The 20678-nt window shown below is 43.4% G+C and overlaps 1 protein-coding gene across 1 annotated transcript in view; it reads right to left on the bottom strand.

Moving 5' to 3' along the window:
• CFAP47 (cilia and flagella associated protein 47) overlaps positions 1 to 20678 on the bottom strand; it is a 651639-nt gene that overhangs the window by 211870 nt on the left and 419091 nt on the right. The window contains exon 49 of the mRNA XM_075913261.2: positions 17669 to 17780. Coding sequence (XP_075769376.2) covers positions 17669 to 17780 — 112 coding nt within the window. The remainder of the gene's footprint in view (positions 1 to 17668; positions 17781 to 20678) is intronic.

Here is a 20678-nt window from a genome sequence, read left to right as displayed (position 1 = left end):
AGTAGACTCCCTACCCCAAAGCTTTCCCCTTGTCATGGCCAGGAGGATCTGGGGAGAAAGAAAAAGTCCAAGCCCCTGCCCTGAGCCCCTTCTCACCTTCTAACCCTTGCTTTCACACCTCTCCACCCCCAGTCTCCTGCACTGCCCCTCCCCCACCATGCTGCCAAGGTCTTGCCCTGACTCCTGCACCCCCTACAATACCAGCTCTCTGCCCTGAAATACCTGACCAATGTAAGGTAAGTGTTCTAGTTACTCTATAAGACATTATGTCACTTAAGTATTCTTAGGGTTCATTTGAAATGTGTTCCACAGGAAGCATTTTTAATTGTATCTTATTAAGTGTTTGGTGCTAGGCAAATTATTCATAGTACATTTTTTATTGAGTTCTGTTATGGTGCATCTACACAGCACCTTAAACTTGAAATAAGATACGCAACTTGCGCTACAAATTGTGTATCTTATTTCATTTCTATTTTGAAATTTGGCACATCTACAATTTTGAAATAACACACTATTTCAAGACATCCCATAACCCTCATGGAACGAGAGTTACAGGGATGCTGAAATAGTGCGCCTGTTATTTCAAATGGGTGGCTTGTTAAGATGCAGAGCAGGGCTGGATTAAAGCATAGGCTAGCCGGGCAGCTGCCCGGGGTGCCAATTTATGGGGGGGTGCCTGATGGCAGCTGTAAGGGGCACGCAGCGCCCCTTACAGCTGCCATCAGGTGCTGCATGCCTGGCTCTCGGATCACGGGCTGCAGCAGCTCTCAGTGGCCACCCTGCAGTGGCCGCCTGGGGCGGGGAGCACGTTAACCCCCGCAGTGCCGGCCAGCAGCGCCTTTCCCCCTGCGGCTGCGGGGCCCTGCACGGCCAGGCTTGGCCCGCCCCGGGCAGCCCTGGGCTGCACGCCAGCAGTGGTAGCTGGGCTGAGCTGGGTTGGGCCAGGCACGTGCGTCCTGCTGTCGCCAGCTCCACGCGCCCTCCCCCACGCGCTGGGCAGGGGCCACATATGCACCCTCTCCCATGTGCCGGCACAGGGGCGGGGCTGCACATGCACCCTCCCCCAACCCGGGGCGCAATTGTCTGCCCAGAGCACCGGAATGGCTCAGTCCGGCCCTGATGCGGAGTAGCTATTTCGGGATACCTCTGGCATCCCAAAATAGCCATGCAGTGTAAGCATACACTGCCAATTAAGTCAATCTACCCTATATTGCTCAGGGTGTGAAATTAACTTTCCTATCCCTCTACCCCAACACAGCAATTCATGTTGGCCACACTAGTGCTATGTCGGTGAGAAATACTCTCCCGCAGACATAGCTTACTCTTCTTAGTGAAATGGAATAATTATTCCAATGAGAGATAGCTCTCTTGTTGGCATAGCGTGTCTTCACCAAATGTGCTACAGTGGCATAGCTACAATAGCGTAGCTGCACTGATGTAGCAGTTTAATGTAGACTTGCTCTCAGATACACCAATAATGATAGAAAACAGAGGCCTTTTAGAGTCATAGAGTCTAAGGCCAGAAATGACCACCAATCTTCAATTCTAAACTCTTGTATATCACAGGTCACCAATACCACCTAGTACTAGCAGCTAAACCCAACAACCAAAATTATAATAAAATACTAGAGCCTACAGGAGTCTAAACTATTATGAATCAAAGACAGAGAATAGGAGGGATAAGATGCAATAGGCTCCTCACAGGAGCAAAGAAACAGCAGATACATCCAGATACTTTTAGCAATTTATGTACCCCTTTTTCCATTGTCTTTAGGTTTTCTGCTTACTCTTGGTAAGCTTTGGAGGTGGTTATTCATACAGCTGAGTTTTCAGGATTTTTTTCCTCTTGCCTGGGATACAAATTTCAGATAGAATTTCTTCAGATTAACCATAAAAAAGCTAAGCCACCTCTGCATTTTGTTCTTGAGTTAAATAAACCACTGAAAGCTAATGCCCATAATTTCCCAAAATCAAGAATCAAGAATCTCAATTGACAGTCTTAATTCTTCAATTTAATTCAGATTAAATCAATGCATGATCACTCAATCCAAGATTATTTCTTATGACCACCTTTTCTATAATGGTCTCACTATTTAGTAAGGATGTTAAGAGGCGTGTAATTGGCTAATCATATAGTCAATACAAAGACTACACAATTAGTCAATAAGGGAAGGCACTCAGTCCTGGCTTGTGCCGGGTCCAGGAGCTACCCCACTGTGGCTCTGCGGTTTAAATGTAGTACATTTAAATGTACATCTACTACATTTAAACTGCAAAGCCACAGCAGGGGTAGGTCCCAGACCCAGCATGAACCAGGCTTGCTCAGTCCCGGCTCACACCAGGTCCAGCAGCCCCTGTTTGTGGATGCAGAACAGCCTCTCCTTGTGGCAAACCTGGGCCCACTGCAGGCAAAGGTTGCTTCACAGTAGCCTCCCCTGCTTTTCGCCTGTGCTACTGACTCTACTTTTAAGCTGGCTTCCCCCAGCACCGGCTCCCACTTCCCCCACCCCCTTGTTGTCTCCCTTGCAGCAAGGGAGTGGAAAATGTGAGTAGCTGAGTAGTCCGCTCAACTACCTGGTAAGCCTAGGCTTATTGGGTAGTCGAGTCGCCTACTTGACTACTCGCATCCCTATTATTTACCAAAACAAGTGTAAAATTGCATCACTATTGTTGGTTTGGTGACAATGCTATAAAGAAAACTATCATCTAAAAAAATCCAGGAATAACTGGGCCCTATCATATTAGTAGTATTTATTCTCCAATTCACATCTTGCAAGTTAAAGTATTTTATCACAACACAAGTGTCTTTGTCTCTCATATAACAACAAAGCAAGATCTCTATGCATATCTGAATCTGACCCTGGTGTTCAAAAGCAAATCCTCAACACTATCTAATTAGGGATTCTTTTACAATCTTTCTCCAAAGTGATTTTGACCCAGAAAGATTCAATTTTGTCCAGACTATCACTTTTCTTTACTAGTCTCCTCTTCATTGATTCACCACACTACTCCATCACCTTTAGCTTTATTCCTATCTCTCTTATAGCATATATACTTCAAATCTTGTATTTCAGTCATGGGTACCGCTCTTGCATGTTTCGGTAATCCTTGTATCAGCTTTTACCTCATGCTCCAGTAGTTCTCATTTTATTGCCTGGACTTTATATGCGCAATCATTCTAGTTGTTTCTCTCAAACCTAATATGGTTTTCTAGCCAGATTAAATTTAGTCCTTTCACTAACTATAATGCCTATCTGACTCAATATCTGTATTTACTTGCTCTTTATTGTACATACTGTTACATTGTAGTATTCATTATCCCTTTCTATATCTCCTCTTTATTGAACCCAGGTGTGGATTTTTCATGTCTCCCTTCATCTTCCAGTTTAAAGCCCTTCTGATCAATTGTGTGCCTGCCTTGATCCCAGCACATTAATATCCCATGTACTAAGTAAAGTCCATCAGTAGAGAAAAGTCTTTGTGTAAATGCCTTCCAATGTCCATCATCCAGAAACCTTCTTCATAGGATCAGTACCTTGTGCCATGTTTTGATCTTCATTATTTTGTCATATCTTTGCCTTCCTTTACTATTCTACTGAAAATTGTCTGAGTTTCCACTCCTTTTAGCATCTTACCCAGCTAAGTGTAGTCATCATTGATTCACACGAGTGGAAACCTAGCAGTGTAATATGTCTTGACATGCAGCAGAATCGGCAGATTTTTACTGCTATCAGGATCCTTTTCAGCCTTCCATTTACAACTCAGATCCCTGCTCCTGGCACAAAGTTCATTCTTCTGTTCTCTAGAATTGGTGACAGAACTGCCAATTCCTCTAAGTATAGAATGCCTGATCACATAGATCTGTCTCTTCCTGGTGTTGGTATGAGTCTGTTTTTATGTTCTCTCTCACAGTCCTTTGTACATCACCCTCATTTTAACTTGAGCTCAAATCCCAGGCCTCCATCATCTCTTCCTTACTTGTGCAGGGACTGGTTTCCCTTCTTCTTTGTTTTTTTTCCTTGTTCCCCCATAATCTGCCTGTTTCTGTTTCTCTTCTTCCAGGGCAGCAATTGTTACTCAACTTGATTTCATCACCACGAACCGGTATTTTCCCTGCCTTGTTCTCACAGTCATGTTCTTCCATGGGTCATCCTCCTTTTATGGCAGTCTGCCATCCAGGTTCTTTTGTTTAACAGGTATCTTCAAATCTTGAATTTCATGTATACCTTCAGAATCCTGTCTGAATTTCATCACTGTCTCAATCTGCAACGCTAATCCTTAAATCTTCTCTGCCTTTGAAAGAACACATACTAATAGATTTATTGAGGTAACACTTAGTGTGAATTTGACATTAGGTCTCAAGAAGTCAAAATGCCAGTGCAAGTTAAATCTGAAGAGGTATGTCAACAGCACAAACAATGAAGAGAAGCTGTTCTACTTTAAGTACAAACCTGGATCACTACAATTGAGAAAGGGCAAGAATTCAGAGGAAAATGCATTGGGAGAAAAATGTAAACATAATGTTAATGATAACTAGGGGCTGTTGAAGATACTTTGTTGTGATTTAATTATTATTTATTAGATGCCAAATACAATTACAATTCCTCAGTCAATTGTTTAATTGAAGAAGCAATTTTTCAGTTAAATAATCATCCTGGTTAAAAAGGGATGTGAAACAAGCTATTAAAAAAACAACAAATAAATAACTACATATAACAAATGGGAAAGTGGGGAAATTAAAAGAAATGAATACAAACTGGCAGTTACTTAAATCTCTAAAGCCAGTAAGATTAAGGACAATAAAAAATAGTTCTTTAAATATAATCAGGAACAAATGAAATATTAACCATGGTATAGATTCAATACCAAAAAAAGACGATAAGATTGTCAATCATTATGTAGAAAAGGCACAAGTATTCAATAATTTTTTCTGTTCTGTATTTGGTAAGTAGTAAGATGATTTTTCATGTGTTGCAGTGATAGAAAAATACTTTCTATTCCATCAGCAACTACAGAAGATATTAAACAGCAACTATTAAACATTTTTAAATGAGTGGGAATGGATAACTTGCACTCCAGATTATTAAAATAATGGGCAGAGGAGATGTCAATCATTAGTGTTAATGTTTAACAATCTTGGAACACATAGAAAATTCCTGACCACTGGAAAATAATCCTTGTGAAGGAAGCCTGATATTTTCTTTGCTGAGATTAACAGTTTGGTTGATATAAAGGTAACTATACTATAAAAATATATTTAACCTTCTCTCAGACATATGCTTTAGTCCCACATAACATTTTGACAAAAGATAGAACTAAACAAAAATCAATGCATTCCATACTAAATTAGCTAAAACTGGTTATATGATAAATCTAATAATACTTTTCCATGAGAATCACCATCCTGCAGAGGTGTTTCCAAATGGGTTTCACAAAGATCTAATGCTGTTCAGTATTTTTATCTGATATCTGGAATAAGCCATAAAATCATTGCTAGTAAAACTGCAGATGATACTATAATTGATGAAGTGTTAAATAATTATCTGTACAGGTCAATTATACAAACTGATCTAGATTGCCTGTTAAGGTGGACTAATCTGAACAATATGTGTTTAATACAGCCAAATGCAATGCCATCCATCTAACATCAAAGAATGTAAGTTAGGCGTACAGTAAGGGGACAGAGTCCTAGGACAGAGTGACACTGAAAAGGCAATCAGGGCAATTAGCTGGATAGCATACCTTAAGCCAACCTGACTTGTCTAGTGTAGACCGGGCCCTATTGATTTTAATAGGTGCAGAATTAGGCCACTGCCATTTTTGAAAATATCACGGTTTCTCAGATGCCCTTTAGCATATGCACACTTCAGAATAAAAATACTGAATACTGGTCTAAGAGTAGCAACTGTAACAAAATAGCTCTTAAATGTACATTAAAATGAAAGAAAAGAGCACAATGAGATGTTTCCTTTTCTTGTCAGATCATTTTTAAGATGATCTTTTGTTAAAAATGTCATTGCTTTTTTTTTTTTAGTTTTAGGATGCAATATAAACCCTTTGTTCAACTGCAATCCACATACAGATGCAGCAGTTTTGTTTTATATTGTCACAAAAGCAGCAATCTCTTTAACCAGACAAAGATGGTTTTATTTCCCATTAAAACTTCATTGGCAGTATCATATCTCACAATATGAGATTCATTGGCCATATAAAGTAATACTGTACACTTTAATGAAGTGGAAAATATTCATTTTTTTCCTTTTGTATAAAATTGACTGTACTAACTGATGGGTTTATGGGCAAAAAAGAAATTATCTGAGCGTGATTATTTTCTGGTTTTAAAGTGATAGTAAAATCCATTACTCTGCTCACAATAACCCAATATATTGTCTGAAGACAACTAAAGAAATTATTTTGTGCTGGAATATAGCACATTAATCTGAAAATATGTGGAATGTTTAGACAGTGGTTTAAATACTACAGACATGTTCCTAATGAGTGTGACTATCTTCTTAAAGATATCATGCAATAGCCTTGAAACAAACGATGATAGATAGATAGATAGATAGATAGATAGATAGATAGATAGATAGATAGATAGATAGATAGATAGATAGATAGATAGATAGATAGATAGATAGATAGAGTCTCTCTGTGAGTCCGTTTGTTCAAGAATAACTCCTAAACATTAAAAGCTAAGGCCACCAAATTTGATATGTAACTTCCTCTTCTTTTAACTTAAAGCAAGAGTTTGGTGTGCCAGGACAACCAGAATCCCTTGGAAAAGGACAGTTTTCCATACCATACAAACGGTCGGGCTGCTATTCTAAGGGATGCATATGAGAATTGGCCACTGGAGGCAGTGAGTCTGAAGGGAAGAGCTATCCTGTAGAGTGGCCACTGGGGGCAGCCATAACACCAACGGAGTGGCTAGTAGGGCTGGGGCTCCACCCTTTTGTCTGCCAACACACTAGTAAGTTGCAGGCTGGGGGTGGCCAGGGATGCGGGTAGAACAGGGCCTAGTGGGTTGGAGGAGGAAAAGAACAGGTCCCAAGTGGGCTAGAGGGGTGATTTTCTGGGAGGGTGGGAAGAACAGGCCCTGGGTGGCCTGGAAAGGGAGAGAATGTGGCCTGAGAGGCAGAGAACAGGCCATGCGTGGATTAGGGTGTGGCCTGGGAGGGTGAGACAATAGGCCCTGGGGTAGAGTGGAAGGGCTTGGGGCAGGGAAAGAACATACCCCTGGTCTCAGCCTCCTGCACGCACATCCCCACATCCCCAAAGCTCTGCCCTGAAGGACCCGGGCAACACTGTGATTATTCAATATGCATTACAACATCTTTTACTATGCATATTAGAATTGGTAAAGGTACAGAAAAAGACAACGGAGTGATGGGGTATGAAACAGTGTCCATAGTAAGAGAGAATAAAAAGACTGTGACTTTTCAGATTGAAAAAGAATTACTAAGGTGGGGGTATAATAAAGGTCAATAAAATCACATGGTGAAAGTGAATAGGGAAGTGCTCTTTATCACATTCACATAATATAAGAACCAGGGGAGACTCTACTAAATTAATGGGCAGCAGGTTTTAAACAATCATATGAAGTATTATTTCACACAGTGCAGTTTCAACCTATGGAACTCATTGCTAGGGGTTGCTATAAGGGTCATGAGTATAAGTGGGTTTAAAAAAATGAGATATGATCATGGAAGATAAGTTCATGGGGACCACTTGTTAATTACCCTGTTCTGTTAATTCCCTCTGAAGCACCTGTCATTGGCCCCTGCTGGAAGCCAGGATGTTGAATTACTTGGACCAATGGTCTGACCTATTATGCCTGTTCTAGGCTGGCTTTAAAATAAGAATGGGTGTGATATATGTGCTCCGTGTTTGGTCAGTGTGGGGCAGAGGGACAAATCTAAACTATTTTCTGAAGGATGCTGTGAAACCAATTTTCAATGAAGTTGTGTTTAGAGAATCTTGACTCTCTATATGAAAGTTCCATATTGCTTCACTAGCTTGCTGTGAGCAGAAGCTCTTGGACTTCCAATGCAGACCTAGGATGGTTTGGGCTGGTTGCCCCATGCCCCATGCTTTTGGAGGGCCCACAACAGCACTCAACCATGGATGGGTTCCAGGGCAGCCCAGAGAATTACCTGAGAAGAAGGCCCTGCACTCACTGTAGCAGCAAGATCTGGAACAACCCAGCCACCTGAGCTGCTCCTCACTGTCCTGCCATCTTCTCCCAGCCTGCTGCACTTGGCTTCACCACAGCAACGGGAAGCAGAGTGGCCCAGCCCCAGGGTACTCTGCTTCCCACCTCCCACTGTGGAGAAGCAGGGCACAACAGGCTACGAGAGGGTGTCGGAGCAGAGAGGCCCAACAGCCTGCTCTGCTCTGGCTTCCGCTGCCACTGCAGGAGGAGGGCTGACCCCTGCTTCTGCCCCATAACTCTCTGGCTTGCTTTGCTTGGGGGAGGGAGTGGAGCAGGGGCCGGAAGGCAAAAGACAGGGACAGAGCAGGGCAGGGATAGAGCAGAGGTAAGGTAAGAGCTTGGCCTGTCGTGAGGCAGTTGTCCTGGGCCTTGCGCCTGGGGCACTGGGGTAAGTTGCTCCAGATCTTGTGCCTTCCTAGTGACAGCCCTCTTTCCAGGATAATATGTATGGTCCCACCAAATTCAAAATCCATTGTGGACAATTTCACGTCCAGAATATTTTAAAATTGGTTTATTTCATGGTATTGTAACCATGCGGATCACGGCTCAAAACAGGATCAAAAGCAGTTTTCTCTGTAAGCTGTGCGCTTGTGTGGCCACTCAGGAGAGATTCAAGTGCCTCTCAGCTTATTAGTAGAATGCTCACAGTGAGGTCTCTTGTTTCTGCTGGCGCACATTTGTACATGCCTCACTACACATAAAAATGAATTCCACACATGGATGGAAAAAATTAGAGGGAACATTGATTGAGGAGCAGAGTTGCAAAACTTTCTGGGGGGGAGGGACTCCCAAAATACCACCCTAATTTCTGTGCTGCCTTCAGAGTTGGGGTCTGAAAACAGCGGGCCCCAAGTTTCCTACAGCTAAACGAGATTCCCAGAGGTGGAAAGGCTCTCTCCCATACTGCTGGGAGTGGCCCAGCAGGGACTCCTAGCTGCTAGTCCAGGCCATTGGCAGATTAAGACACAGCCCCCCTGCCAATTTGTGGATCCCCCAGGGTGCCTCAGCCCTGAAAGGCCCCAATTCAGTCACCCTGAGCCCTGAGGAGCCATGGAGGGAGAAGCCCTGAGTCGGGGCACACTATGCCTGGCTGCAGCCACAGGCACTGAAGCTCTAAGTCACATCTGGAGCCACAGGGGACGGGGGAGAATCCCAAGCCCAGGCTGCCCTGGTTGTAGTGATGGGGTGGAAGATTGCCCCAGCTAGAGCAGGGTTGCACTGGCTGGAGCAATGGGGACAGAAGCCCCCAAGTTTTGGATGCCCCAGCTGGAGCAGCAGGAGCCCATGCTGCCTGGGTGGCAGCCCATGAGGTGGAAGCCACAAGCTTTGTATCAGAGCCACAGTAGGAGCCATGGTGGAGGGGGTAGAAGCCTGGAGCCCGGTGTGCTCTGGCTGAAGAATAAGGGGACAGAAGCCCCAAACCCCAGCAGGAGCTGCCAGGAGAGCCACAGAGAGAAGGGAGCAGAAGCCCAGAGCCCAGCTCCTAGGCTGCTGCAGTGTAGGAATTAGGGTGCACCCTGTCTTCTGCACTGATTCTGCAGCTGGGTCTAATCTCCCCAACAGCAGCCATACAGGGGAAGGAAAACTCCTGTCCCTTCTCCGCAAGACTAGTGTAACAACGAAGAGCCCCTCGCTCCCAGCAGCATGAGGAGATCAGATTTTATGGGGGAAGGCTTTATTTCACATTCCATGACACATTTTTCTCAGCCATGAAATTGATAGGACCCTACTAAAGCATATTTGAAGCTCCCAAGTTCCCTCCTAGTCAAAAAGAAAAAAGTTGGGAAAACTTGCTGACAGATATAATTTGCAGTGTATTCAATAGAATTTCATGAAGCACTTTAAGTTGCATTATTCAGAAATTGTTGCTTTATTTTTTTGGAAATGAGGAAGGGCACATGAAAGTTGTGTGCTCTAACCTAATAGATAGCAGCCTGACTGGGTACTTGAGCCCAGGGTGCATGGAGGGGAGTGAGGACTGTGTCTGAGGTCTTATTGTGTTTTGGTGAGAGAGACTCCAGCACAGGATTAAGACAAGACAGCAGCCTGCAGTTGTGCAGTGGAGCTGCCACAGTGGCATAGGACCAGTGGACTACACAGGATCTCGCAGCACTATGCCAGATATCAACTGGGTGGTGACCTCAGCAAACATGGCAGTCATCAACAGTCATCAGTAGACTGAACCAGAGTGGAGGCAGAGAGGCAAACCATAGCCATTCAAAGCTGTCATTTTAAAAAGCTGTCAATGTTTGCACACTTTGCTTAGCCAGGATAGGTAGGAATGGTGCCCCTAGCTCCTGTTTGTCAGGGGCTGGAAATGGATGACAGAAATGAATCACTTGATGATTCCCTGTTCTGTTCACTCCCTCTGTGGCATCTGGCATTGGCCACTGTCCAAAGACAGGATACTGGGCTAGATGGACCTTTGGTCTGGTCCAGTATGGCTGTTTTATGTTCTTACGTTCAAAATACACTAACAGTAAACTAAGGATGCTAAATAAAATTAGGAAATGGATCCACTCCCAGCCAACCAACTGAAGATTTTGTATGACTATAAGAGACAGCACTCAATACAACTGTACAACCAAATGAAGGGAGAAAAAGAAAACTGAAATAAAGAGAAGAAAGAGTACAGTTGATAACACGTGGATTGGCAATACTGCAACTAATCTATTTTCTGCATTAGCTCTCCAAGTGCCAATGCTAGCAAAATTTGACTCTCTTTGATATTTTCCTTATAATCTAACAGAAACAGAATGATATCCAGAAGAAAAGCAGCATGTATTTGGTACATAAAGATAATCAATGGCAGAATTCCACATGGAGCACAATTTGTTTTTAATGTTCAAATAATCTCTCCATGTCCTCTCCTCCTCCATATGTTTTTCTTCTCTTTTGCTATTAATAGGCATGTGTTGTAACATTTGTTTATTGGGCTACAGCAGGTGTTTGTTTTAATGAAGGCAAATTGCTCTATATTTCCTTTGGAGAAGCAGTTACATATGTTGATGACTACAGCATAGCGGTGTCAAACATACAGTCCACAATCCCACTTAGGCTACATCTACACTATAGCAGAAAGTTGACTTAAAGTACACAACTCCAGCTACATGTGTAATGTAGCTGGAGTCAAAATATCTCAAGTTGAATTACCACAGGGTCTACACTGCAGGATGGTCAATGGGAGAAACTCTCCCATCAACTACCCTTTTCTCATCCATGGTAGAGTAACAGGGTCAACTGGAGAGCAACCTGCAGTCAATTTCGCAGGTTTTCTCTAAAGCTGCTAAATTTATGACTGGTGGATCAATTTCAGAGCATCAATCCCTATAGAAGTGTACATATAGGCTCAGTCAGAAATGCAACATGGTATGTGATGCTCATCAAGCTCATCCAAAGAGTGAGGTATAGAATTCTAGACCAATATTCTACTGCAGCTGGTGTCAAGGAAGTTGATGTGCAACTAAAGGTGGTGAGAACAAGGAATAGTGAAAGACTAGATGACACTGGACTTTGGTCTTTGTAAAGTGCTTTCACAGAACTCCTTCACCAGTAAGTTGAAATAGTGTGCACAATGCGAGATAGAATTAAGTTGCTTGCAGTATTTACTAAGGGGAACCCAGTTTGCACTAAAGGAAATGTAATAATTGATGAATGTCTATTCACACAACACTTTGGGGTGCGATGAACTGCAGTCTATACTCAAATTGCTGTGCCAAGCAGTAAGAAAAAATGTTTGTCCCAGGCCATTCTGGAGCAGCAATAACCTCTATTTTTTTCCCCACCAGCCTAATCATGGGAAAAGTTGAGCAAATCAAATGCCAGTATCTTTGTATTTTCAAATATTAGGGCTTTTTTGGGCCTTTGAGGCTGTTTTTAAAAAACACACACACTTTTAAAAGGAACTTTAAAAAAACACCGTTCCTCATTCTGTGCAATACACCTATAACTATTCTAATACTTTAGAAAAGAATATTTGGAAATCACTTTATAAAATCTAAATGAATTTAAACCTATTTCTTAGGAATGGATTATAGGAGACTTCTGTGTGGAGCCAGAACAATGTAGGAGGAACTGCTTTTTAAATTTTATTTCTCCATTAAGGCAAATCTATGACTAAAAAATTAACTAGAGTTTATAATCTTCCCACAGTCTTAGTATGTTTCTAAAGATCTTTTAAGAAATAGCAAAGACTGAAAGGACTGACTTTAAAACTGTGTCCCTTGTCAGCACAATAATATTAAAATAGGAACCTGGAAAACACAAATGTAATTTAGTGAAACTCTTTTTGAACTCCCTTTGCTCAAAACAGCAATTTATTTAATAAGAAGCACTTCATATCAACTATACACTGCAAAATGCATTTTAAAATTACATAAAAATATATTAAAAGACTAGTAAGGTTGCAAAAAGTCAAGCTCCGTAAGGTTACAAAATACAAGAATTAAGGCTGCTTGTGCAAATGCATTAGGATAAAACTTTTAATTATACAGTACAGGCAGTCCCCGAGTTACGTGGATCCGACTTATGTCGGATCCGCAGTTACGAACGGGGCGGTTCCTCTCCCTGGTCTCCAGCAGACCAGGGAGAGGAAGCAAAGCGGCGGAACACGAGGGCAGCGGACAGGGTTGTCCGCTGCCCACGCGCTCCGAGGCTTGGCTCTGCTTTGCCCCCCCCCCGTCCCCCTGGTCTGCAGACCAGGGGGAGGGGAGGGGGAGGCAAGGCAGAGCCAAGCCGCGGAGCGCGCGATCAGCTGACAGCCCAGACGCGTCTGGGCTGTCAGCTGGCCGGGCGCTCCGCGGCTTGGCTCTGCTTTGCCCCCCCCCCCCCGGTCTGTAGACCAGGGGGACGGGGGGGGGGCAAAGCAGAGCCAAGCAGAGCCAAGCCGCAGAGCGCGCGGTCAGCTGACAGCCCAGACGCGTCTGGGCTGTCAGCTGGCCGGGCGCTCCGCGGCTTGGCTCTGCTTTGCCCCCCCCCCCCCCGGTCTGCAGACCAGGGGGACGGGGGGGGGGCAAAGCAGAGCCAAGCCGCGGAGCGCGCGGTCAGCTGACAGCTGTCAGCTGGCCGCGTCCTCTGCGGCTTGGCTCTGCTTTGCCCCCCCCCATCCCCCTGGTCTGCAGACCAGGGGGACGGGGGGGGGCAAAGCAGAGCAAAGCAGCGGAGCACGCGGGCAGCGGACAGCCCAGACGCGTCTGGGCTGTCCCACTGCCCCTGTGCTCCATGGCTTTGCTCCGGACACCTGTGGTACAGCAGCTGGGGCGCTGCCAGTTGGTCCCGTAGCGCCGCTCTGGGCGCTACTGGACCAACCGGGCAGCACCCCAGCTGTTCTGCCCCAGGTGTCCTGATTCAGCCACTGCTGGTCAGATTCAGCAGCGGCTGAATCAGGACGCCTGGGGCAGAGCAGCTTGGGTGCTGCTGGGTTGGTCCAGTAGCGCCGAGGAGCGGCCGCGCTACTGGACCAACCCAGCAGCACCCGAGCTGCTCTGCCCCAGGCGTCCCCAAGTTAGCCGCTGCTGAAACTGACCAGCGGCTGACTACAGGAAGCCCGAGGCAGAGTTGCTCTGCCCCGGGCTTCCTGGAATCAGCTGCTGATCAGTTTCAGCAGCAGCTGACTTGGGGACGCCTGGGGTTCTTAAGTTGAATCTGTATGTAAGTCAGAACTGGTGTCCAGATTCAGCGGCTGATGCCAGTTCCGACTTACATACAGATTCAACTTAAGAACAAACCTACAGTCCCTATCTTGTACGTAACCCGGGGACTGCCTGTATGTGTTTTCTAGAAGATCAACAGTACCATTCAGTGAGCAGTTGTTCAGTATTTATTTTTATCCTTTTCATTCAGTGTGTAGCCTTACACATTATTTTCAACACATTATCCTAGTGCCTAGAACCTAGAATTATTAAATTCCTTGTGTGCTTTTTAATGGTGTTGTCGGTAGAGTATCTTATGGTATGTCTATACTGCAGCACTAATTCGAACTAACTTAATGCGAATTAGTTAATTCGAACTAGTGCATCTAGACCTAAAAACTAATTCGAATTAGCATTTTGCTAATTCGAACTAGTATGTCCACATTGAGTGGACCCTGAACCGAGGTTAAGGCTGGCCAGAACAGGTGCCGGCATGGCATCTGGTTAGGACTTAGAGCGTGGAGCTCCTGCCTCAGGCTAGCCGAGGGCTGTGCTTAAAGGGACCTGACCCCCACCCCGGACAGACAGTTCTCAGGGTTCCCCGCTTGCTTGTCTACCTCAATGAGGGACAGCAAAGCACTCCTGTCTTGGAGTGCCCTGAGTGCTCGCACTCAGCACATCACAGCGCTCGGCCATCAGCCTGGCTGCACTTGCCACAGGCTGCCATCTGGGGGGGGGGGGTCAATCGGGGACTGTCAGGATCCAGGAGACCCTGCAGGAGAGCTTCCACCCCGAGGAGCCTGCAGAGCCACCCCAGTCCTCCCCATCGGGGGCTCGTACCCCATTTCTCCCTCACCTCCTTCCACTTACCCCTCCCTAGCCCCCCTTCCTGATGTAAAAAATAAAGGACACGTGTGTTCAAAAATAGAAACTCTCTTTATTTAACAAAACTGGGGGGGATTAATCTCTGGGGAGACTGGGAAAAGGAGGTGGGAGAGGGGAAGAGAGAGGGTGAGAGAGGGGAGGGGGAAACCTGGGAGGAAGGACTGGAAGGGGGAAGCCAGGGGAAGAAGGAGGGGAAGTATAAAACTATGGTATGCCTTATCTTCAGTACTTTGTACAGATGTGGTCTCCTCACCTCAAAAGAGATGTTTTGGCCTTGGAAAGGGTTCAGAAAAGGGCAACTAAAATGATTAGGGGTTTGGAACAGGTCCCATATGAAGAGAGGCTAAAAAGACTGGGACTTTTCAGCTTAGAAAAGAGGAAACTGAGGGGGAATATGATAGAGGTCTATAAAATCATGAGTGGTGTGGAGAGGGTGCATAAAGAAAAGTTCTTCATTAGTTCCCATAATAAAAGGTCTAGAGGACACCAAATGAAATGAATGGGTAGCAGGCTTCAAACTAATAAAAGAAAGTATCAGAGGGGTAGCCGTGTTAGTCTGAATCTGCAAAAGCGACGAGGAGTCCTGTGGCACCTTATAGACTAACTGAAGTGTAGGAGCATAAGCTTTCGTGGGCAAAGACCCACTTCGTCAGATGCACCTGAGGAAGTGGGTCTTTGCCCACGAAAGCTTATGCTCCTACACTTCAGTTAGTCTATAAGGTGCCACAGGACTCCTCGTCGCTTTAATAAAAGAAAGTTCTTCTTCACAAAGCAAATAGTCAACCTGTAGAACTCCTTGCCACAGGAGGCTGTGAAGGCTAGAACTATAACAGAGTTTAAAGAGAAGTTAGATAAATTCATGGAGGTTGGGTCCATGGAGTGCTATTAGCCAGGGGGTAGGAACGGTGTCCCTGGCCTCTGTTTGTGGAAGGCTGGAGATGGATGGCACGAGACAAATAGCTGGTCATTGTCTTCGGTCCATCCCCTCTGGGGTAGCTGGTGTTGGCCGCTGTCGGCAGACAGGCTACTGGGCTAGATGGACCTTTGGTCTGACCCAGTACGGCCGTTCTTATGTTCTTATGTTCTAAGCTCAGAGCTCGGGGGTCTCACTGGACCACCTTGATTTTCATGCAAACTTGCTCTTGGGTTCACATGCGGCCTTTGGTGGCCAGGCTGGCAGCTATCCTGCCCTAGACTGCCATTTTCCTGTGTCTAGTGCAGAGGTCGTGGACGTTGGAGGCCTCCCCCCAAACCTCAATGAGGTCCACGATCTCCGCACTAGACCAGGCGGGCGCCTGCCTCTTGTAGCCCCGGGCAGGCTCCTGGGAGCTGCCAGCCTGGTCCCGGGAAGAGGCGGAGGGCTGGGTGGCAGTGGGTGGCTGGCTCGTGCCGTGCCAGGTGCGGGGTCTGCTGGCTAGGTGCTTGCAGGCATGCACCTGGCACAAGCATCGTAGCCAGACCGTGCCCCTTTAAGGGCTCCGGAGCCGGGAGGGGGGCAGAAGAGTTTCACTGGTTTGGCCCAGAGTGGCCACCAGGGCAAACTGGGAAGGGCTAGACTCCCACTAGTTCGAATTAAGTGGCTACACAGCCCTTATTTCAAACTACTTAATTCGAACTAGGCGTTAGTCCTCGTCGAATGAGGTTTACCTAGTTCGAATTAAGCGCTCCGCTAGTTCGAATTAAGTTCAAACTAGCAGTTTGTATGTGTAGCGCCTATCAAAGTTAATTCGAACTAACGGCTGTTAGTTCAAATTAACTTTGTAGTGTAGACATACCCTTAGTTCTTAAAAAAATAATATGTATTTATCTCAGAGTTAAGGTAGTAGTATAGAGTGCCCAGAAGTCCTGATTTTGTAGGGATAGTCATAATATCGAATAGCGAAGCAGACAGGGGACTGCAGACAGGGGAGTTGAAGAGGGAGAGCAAAGCGACCCCACCACCGAAGAGGCTACCCGGTGAGAGTACTAGCTGTGGTGTGAGTGTGTGTGTGTGCCTGACTGTTTGAATTTTACAGTTTGAAGTGTGAATTGAGAGTCTGATTCCAGGTGAGTGCTAGCCGTTTTCCAATTTTTATTGAATAGTGCTAGTACTGACACACACTGGAGCAATATATTTAAATTTAGAAGAAAATAGTTATCTTAAAAGAACAAGAAACCTAACCGCATATTTACATATTTGATAAATAAAAAATGCTAACTAGGAACCTGACTAGCCAGGCTAGATACTAGCCTGACTAGTGGCTGAGGTTCTTTCTCTTTGTAACTGTAGGGAAGAAGAAACAGAGGTGGACAAACCTTTCCCTACTGTGTAACTCGTGATGATGACCAGTTAGTGTTACAAGATGGCTCTTGTGCAATTCTCAACAGACATGGTTTTTTTTCAGAAGTCAGCAAAGGTGGGACCCTTCCTGATAGCAGAAATAGCCACATCTCCTTAAATAATAGGAGTTTTTTCAATCTGGCCAAGTAATAGACTTTTCAAACCACACATACACATGCACACAAGTTGAATACTATCATTATTTTTAATAATTACAGATAAACATTCTGAAAGATTATTCCACTGGAATACAAGTGACTAATTTAGGTTAAATATGTACTACGAAGCAATGAATTAGCTTTACATGGTGAAATGCCAAGCTCCTGAAACATAAACTTTTCTATTACAGTGTTCCCTGCACATAAAGTAGTCAGTGACATATATACAATGAAGAGGGCTCTGTAGAAACCCTTGTCTCATTCAGCAAGGTACACAGGCTGAGGAAAGTGTATTCTTTAGCACAGAACACAGTAAGCAGTAAAGACAGGATATGGACATTTTTAGATTATGCAAGTTAAAGAAACTTGAGTAGGGTTTGTGGAAAGATATGTAGTTTATAGATATGTACTTGTTAATTATTGTTATGAAAACGATCATATACAAAGTGATTTTTTTTACCTTTAAATACTCCTCGTTTCCATGCAGATACATTCAGAGTGTAAGCAGCTGTGTCATCAGCTTCTACAGTAAGGTTTGGAGCACCAGCCACCATTGAAAGATCTGAAGTCACCTAAGAAGACAGATTGCACACACAAAAAATCAAATCTAACTCTGCTTCCAAAGAAAATGAAAAATATATCTTTTCCAGTAGTTTTGAATAGTAACATAATCTTTCCTCTTGTATTGAGCAAATACAGAATTAGAGATTGCAAACATTATGTATGTATTCAATGTACCTGGCACTGTGCCACTAACCCCACAGGACCAAAAGATATTCAACAACTTCAAATGTAAGGCTACTTTTATTTAGAGGTGTCTAAATAATGGATTTAGGAGCCAAACTTTAGAACTGTTTTGAAAACTGATGATATATTTAAATAAATCTTTTGTTAAGGAAATATTTTCAATGATATACTTCAATAGACACAATTCCTCCCAAAGCCCCACAGTGCAAAGGGCAAGAATGCATGCTGCACTAACGTTTAGGATGGTGGAGACTATTCCTCTGTCTTCCTTGGCCAATGAGAGGAGATTTATAGGGTAGCCATACATTCCTTTCTTTGCCCATCACTTTCAGTGTAACTTGTATTCCCCAAGGGCACTGGAATGGTGCACCCTTGTGTAGGACAATTAGCATCTTGCTCTTACATAAGGGAAAGGAACCAGTTTGGTGCCTTTCCCACTGTAACCTGTACTAGGTCCAAGGAAAACATGACCTTTAGTGATGTAGATACTTAGTAAGGGGTTTATTTCTTTATAACTTTGTAGATGGAAATATACAGTAAAATGTGTATATACATACATATACACTTTTAAAAAAAACCTCTGTTTACCTTTAAAGTCTTCCCTTCCTGAATCTGTGTTTAATTGAATTGTAGTTTTTTCATGGACTTTCAGACCATATTCATTTAAACAATTTCAGTAACTTGCCCCACATTTTATATTAAAATCATTTATATATACTTTTCTGATGACTTCTGACTTTCTTAAAATAACTGAAATATATTTGTTACTATTCAAAGTTTATTAATTTCTCCCAAATCTAAATAACAATTTAAAGCCTCAGTGAAAGGCTCATTCCCTTTCAGTTAAATTTACAGAAGTTACTGACATCTCATGAGATGATACTTTCTTTAAAACCTTCTTATAAACAACTGTGTTATTTGTACACTATGTAATGATGCTCCTTTATTATTGGAAAACTGAGTATTCAATTTTGTGGAGATTATCATATAATACTATTGTAGAAAGCTTGGGGAAAAAAATCACCCTGCTATTTCATCATCTCTAAATTGAGGCTCTTCATAGGCATTTCAAAGTAGTGATTGGTTTATCTAGTTAATCATGTATCTTCCTTATCTTTCTAAATCCCTTTATTGTTATGGAATGAATGCTATACTTTGTCATTTCTATTTATGCTCCTCTAATTGTTCTTTCTTGTTTCTGTTTCATTTTATGATGTTTCTGCTGCATGTTATTACCAGTTGCTTGACTTACAAAACAAAAACAAACCATCATTCTCATGACTCTGGTATTCTTTATTCTCCTTCTGTCTACAATTTAACTGTCCCTGTAATGCCTTGGTTTAACCAACTGCCTGCTAATTCAATTATAATCAGACTTCTCCCTGGACATATATACATCTAACTGGTTACACAAAATATGCTCCTGCAGTGTTAAAATCCATATAATATTGAAATTTTCTTCTTTGTCTGTCTTTTCTTGATCCTCTTTCCCTCATTTTCCCCTAAGGTCTCTTGTCTCATACTTCTGCCAGATATGAATGAAGGAACTTACAAGGTGATATTTTTAAAATTGTGCAAGTCAAATAATTTGAGCTTTTTTCTTTTTCTCCCCATTACAACTGAGCACATTAGGAAATTAAATACAAAGAAATTGCAGAGTCAAAATGAAACACTGTAAAACATGTAAAAGCAAAGTTCCAAAAGGAGGGTAGTAATTTTTATTCTTGTTTTCTGATTAAAGGTGTAGTTTCTTTCATTTATGTTGTAGAATACATACTATAAAATCAGAGGATGTGAAACATGGACAGACTAAAATCACTATTTTAATCTTTTTAGACTTCTTTACCAATTTGTGATTTCAACTGTATGACTTCAAAGTTAAATACTGTAATAGTTTTGTATTTTATATAAATATTGGTTCATCTTTTCTATCTTTGTATCAGTTAAAGGACCTTCAACTTAATATCAAATCTTTTGTAGATACTCGGCATTAGGTCAAATTTGTAATGAGTGTATGTCGACCTTAGCTCATAATGTGGACCAGTCCTTTGACATGCCAGTGCTGTGCCTAAATTTGTGTTTCAGCATACACACAGGACTGTGCTTTGGACAGCTGGAAAGGATCTGTTTGGCTCTCACAAGTCCCCTCAAATTAAAGCTTTTGCAGGTGACTAGAGCCCGATCTTGCCATCACTGACATCCTGCCCTCCTTCCTTGTATTTGAGGTACACTGACCTGCCTTTCCAGGATGCCAGAGATCTGACCAATTGCCTCTCTTGATATATTTTTTCCCATTAGACCAAATTGGCAGGGATCCAGTGGATTTTCCACCTTCTTTGCAGCTGCATGTGTGCACAATTTATATTAAAACAGTAAAATTAGGAATTTTAAATACAGGAAGCAGTATAAGCATATTTAATTAGTTGATACTTGTGTCCAGTGAGAATAAAGGCTAAAGGGCCAGCTCCCACAGATAAATGAGACTGAGGGTATGACTGGTAGGACTGATTACCGGTAGGGAGAAAGAGACCTGAAGTATCCCAGTCTGAGATCCACTATGATACACTCCACACTCCTCAAAGGGGTTAGGGTGAGAAGATGCTAAGTATGTTGAGTTGTAGGGACCTGGCTGAAGAGTTATTGATTACACCTAGTTATATGGTATAAGTCTTGTATCCTGCACGGGGCCCAAATAACTGCTTATATACGAGAAAGAGTGAGCA

Source organism: Pelodiscus sinensis, chromosome 1 (genome assembly GCF_052426305.1).
Source record: "Pelodiscus sinensis isolate ZL-2025 chromosome 1, ASM5242630v1, whole genome shotgun sequence".
NCBI classification, from domain to species: Eukaryota; Metazoa; Chordata; order Testudines; family Trionychidae; genus Pelodiscus; species Pelodiscus sinensis.
Note: the sequence above shows the minus strand (reverse complement) of the source record. Positions and strands in the feature narration are given on the sequence as shown.